The 4329-nt window shown below is 40.5% G+C and overlaps 1 protein-coding gene across 1 annotated transcript in view; it reads right to left on the bottom strand.

Moving 5' to 3' along the window:
• Positions 1-4329, bottom strand: part of BMPR2 (bone morphogenetic protein receptor type 2) — a 180319-nt gene that overhangs the window by 42891 nt on the left and 133099 nt on the right. Inside the window, exons 6-7 of the mRNA XM_037741502.1 lie at positions 3333-3408; positions 3167-3281 (exon numbers count right to left, since the gene is read on the bottom strand). Coding sequence (XP_037597430.1) covers positions 3167-3281; positions 3333-3408 — 191 coding nt within the window. The remainder of the gene's footprint in view (positions 1-3166; positions 3282-3332; positions 3409-4329) is intronic.

The following is a 4329-nucleotide window of genomic DNA, read 5'->3' as shown; positions in this document are numbered from 1 at the left end:
TTTTTGGGACAGCGTCTCACTCTGCTGCCCAGGCTGAAGTGCACTGGCATGATCATAGCTCACTGCAATCTAGAATTCCTGGGTTCAAGCGATCCTCCCACCTCAGCCTCCTGAGTACCAGGGACCACAGGTGTGTGCCACTACCCCCAGCTAATTAAAAAATTTTTTTGTAAAACAAATAAAGGGTATTCAATTAGGAAAGGAGGAAGTCAAATTGTCTCTATTTGCAGATGACATGATTGTATATTTAGAAGACCCCATCGTTCAGCCCCAATCTCCTGAAACTAATAAGCAACTTTGGCAAAGTCTCAGGATACAAAATCAATGTGCAGAAATCACAAGCATTCCTATACACCAATAACAGACTTAAAGAGGGCCAAATCAAGAACGAACTGCCATTCACAACTGCTACAAAGAGAATAAAATACCTAGGAACACAACTAAGAAAGGATATAAAGGACCTCTTCAAGGAGAACTACAAACCACTGCTCAAGAAAATAAGAGAGGACACAAACAGATGGCAAAACATTCCATGCTCATGGTTAGGAAGAATCAATACTGTGAAAATGGCCATACTGCTCAAAGTAATTTATAGATTCAATGCTATCTCCATCAAGCTATCTATGACCCTCTTCACAGATCCCCTTAAACTTCATGTGGAACCAAAAGAGAGCCTGCATAGCCAAGTCAATTCTAAGCAAAAAGAACAAAGCTGGAGGCATCATGCTACCTGACTTCAAACTATACTACAAGGCTACAGTAATCAAAATAGCATGGTACTGGTACCAAAACAGAGATACACACCAATGGAACAGAACAGAGGCCTCAGAGGCAACACCTCTCATCTACAACCATCTGATCTTTGACAAATCTCACAAAAACAAGCAACAGGGAAAGGATTCCCTGTTTAATAAATGATGTTGGGAAAACTAGCTAGCAATGTGCGGAAAGCAGAAACTGGACCCCTTCCTGACACCTACACTAAAATTAACTCCAGGTGGATTAAAGACTTAAACATAAGACCTAATACCATAAAAACCCTAGAAGAAAACCTAAGCAGAACCATTTAGGACATAAGCATAGGCAAGGACTTCATGATTAAAACACCAAAAGCACTGGCAACAAAAGCCAAAATAGACAAATAGGATCTAATTAAACTCCAGAGCTTCTGCACAGCAAAGAAACAATCATCAGAGTGAAGCGGCAACCAACAGAATGGGAAAAAAATTTTTGCAAACTACCCATCTGACAACAGCTAATATCCAGAATCTACAAAGAACTTAAATAAGTCAAAAGTGGGCAAAGGATATGAACAGACACTTTCCAAAAGAAGACATACATGAGGCCAACAAATATATGAAAAAATGCTCATCATCACAGGCCATTAGAGAAATGCAAATCAAAACCACATTGAAATACCATCTCATGCCAGTTTGAATGGCAATCATTAAAAAATCTGGAGATAGCAGATGCTGGAAGAGGATGTGGAGAAATAAAAACACTTTTAAACTGTTGGTGGGAGTGTAAATTAGTTCAACCACTGTGGAAGACAGTGTGGCGATTCCTCAAGGACTTGAAATAGAAATTCCATTTGACCCAGCAATCCCATTACTGGGTATATATCCAAAGGATTATAAATCATTCTATTATAAAGACACATGCACATGTATGTTCACTGCAGCACTGTTTACAATAGCAAAGACCTGGAACCATAGTCATGGTTCCAAATGCCCATCAATGATAGACTGGACAAGGAAAATGTGGCACATATACACCATGGAATACTATGCAGCCACAAAAAACGATCAGTTTGTGTCCTTTGCATGGACATGGATGAAGCTGGAAACCATCATTCTCAGCAAACTGACACAAGAACCTTCGCCTCCCAGGCTCAAGCAATCCTCCCACCTCAGCCTCCCAAGTATCTGGGACTACAGGTGCATGCCATCACGTCCAGCTAATATTTGTATTTTGTAGATACAGGGTTTCACCATGTTACCTAGGCTGGTCTCACACTCCTGAGCTCAAGTGATCTGCCTGCCTTGGTCTCCCGAAGAGCTAAGGTTACAGGCATGGGCCATTGCACCCAGGCTGCTAATACTGCAACTGAAGTAGCTGCTTGTTCTTACTAATGATTTTATGAAACTCTCTTGCAAACAAGTACAGCATAGACAAATTATGTCTGCACAACTCTTAAGAGTTGTTTAAAGTAACATAATAGAAAGACAATGACTAAGGCCCATTCCTTATCTCCAGCTTTGTAAGTCCCAGGCTGCCTATGGCACCTGGACTGATGCCACTGGGTCCCCTAGATCCCATGGCAACAATGGAAAAAGGGCAGGCCAGGGCAAGCATGAGGAATAAACAGTCTTTATTGGGCTCAGACTAGGAGTCTTTGGGCCGAGAGGACCTTGGTATATTTGTCAGTTTTATTCTCCATGTTCTTTTTGGCCTTTTCTCATAGCCTCATGAACTGTTTTTCTTAATAGATCTTCTGGTAATAGACTTTCCTATTCTCCTCCAGGGTGGCCATCACTGTCTGGTATTTCCCATCAGCTTTGTAAGCCCAGTGCTCCAAGTAGGCAAACCTTCTTCAAGGCTTCAGACGCACAACCTTGAGGGTGGCTGAAACCACCATCTGCTTTTCCTTGTCACACAGCAGTGAGATTCCATCAAACACCCTGAGGTAGTCCAGGGCAGCCTGGCCTTGCTTGGTCTTGTTGGGGAGCATACCACATGTGGTCTGCCAAAAGATGTGGCTAGGGGCTCATAAATGGGGGGGTACTTGAGAAGGGTTGCTATTTGTCTGCTTGCAGAGGAAGGCTAGGTACTTTAATTTGTTTCTGTAGAAACTGGCAGAAATGTTGATGTCCTCACAGCACATGACCACTACTTTCTCTGCTGGGTCATGACAGCCTCCAGGTAGCCCAGGAGTTGGACTCAGCTATCAAGCACTAGTACTGCCCCTCTGCCATCTTGGCAGCTGCATGAGAAAATTCTGTCTGTTACATTTCAAATGTATTTCATGTTGAATCTTTCAAACAACTGGCTAACAATAAATATCCAATAATATAAATGATATTTTTACTTTGAAGATATAATTAAAATTTCCTGTTGTAAATTTTGAACCCACATGAGTGTCAATTTCGTCTATTGACTCTCTTACCTCCTCGTGGTAATTCTGTGTGAAGATAGGCCAGTCCTCTGGTCACAGAATGAGCAAGACGGCAAGAGCTTACCCAGTCACTTGTGTGGAGACTTAAATACTTGCATAAAGATCCCTATATAGAGGGGAAAATGCAAAAGAGAAAAAAAAGGTAGAATTAACTTACTTTAACATGAAGAGGTAAGTTAGCATCCTTATAAAGAATTTGCAAATAGGCTAGGAGTCCATGAAGATCCAACGAACTATGACATTTCAGAATCTTGAAAGAGTTAATATGACATTTCTGGGTGTTGAGAGAAGAGGAGAGGATGGGAACAAGGGGAATTTAAACACTATCAATTTTTTTTTTTTTTTTTTGAGACAGAGTCTGATTCTGTCACCCAGGCTGAAGTGCAGTGGCACAATCTCGGCTCACTATAACCTCCACCTTCCAGGTTCAAGTGATTCTCCTGCCTCAGCCTCCCAAGTAGCTGGGACTACAGGCATGCGCCACCAGGCTGGGCTAACTTTTGTATTTTTAGTAGAGACAAGGTTTCACTCTTGGCTAGGCTGGTCTCTTAACTCCTGACCTTGTGATCCGCCTGCCACAGCCTCCCAAAGTGCTGGGATTACATAGGTGTAAGCCACCACACCCAGCCTAAACATTATCAATTTTTATGTCTCCAATATTAAAAATTATGAATGATTATTTCCTTTTAAACAATTCTTTGATAAAATTAAGACAGAAAACATGTATCATTCACCAGTACAAATATAAATCATATTGTTATGGTTCCTAAGTAGAAAATAAAAGGCTTTTGTAAATATATCTATGTATGTATTGGTGCTGCTCAAAGTGCTTATCTACAAACTATTACCAGTTGCTGATGAGAAAAGGAGTTTGCATCAAAATGAATGTCAATCAAAGTACTGCTTCCTTCATCAAAAAACTTATCAAAAAAATTAAATATAAAAGAGAGTAACAAAGAAAGAGGAGAAAGCTGAATAAACAGTATAATTAGTAATACAGTTCATTCACATTGTGGTGTGAGATCCTTATTCCATTGCAGACCATTAATAATCCAGCTTGTGAGTCAGTAATGCTCTCTCCATCAATACAGTGGTCCTCTCTGAAGTCTGATTAACAACTAACATAAGCGTCAATTTTTTTTTTTTTTTTTTTT

This window comes from Cebus imitator, unplaced genomic scaffold, assembly GCF_001604975.1.
Source record: "Cebus imitator isolate Cc_AM_T3 unplaced genomic scaffold, Cebus_imitator-1.0 Scaffold101, whole genome shotgun sequence".
In the NCBI taxonomy this organism is placed as follows: Eukaryota; Metazoa; Chordata; class Mammalia; order Primates; family Cebidae; genus Cebus; species Cebus imitator.
Note: the sequence above shows the minus strand (reverse complement) of the source record. Positions and strands in the feature narration are given on the sequence as shown.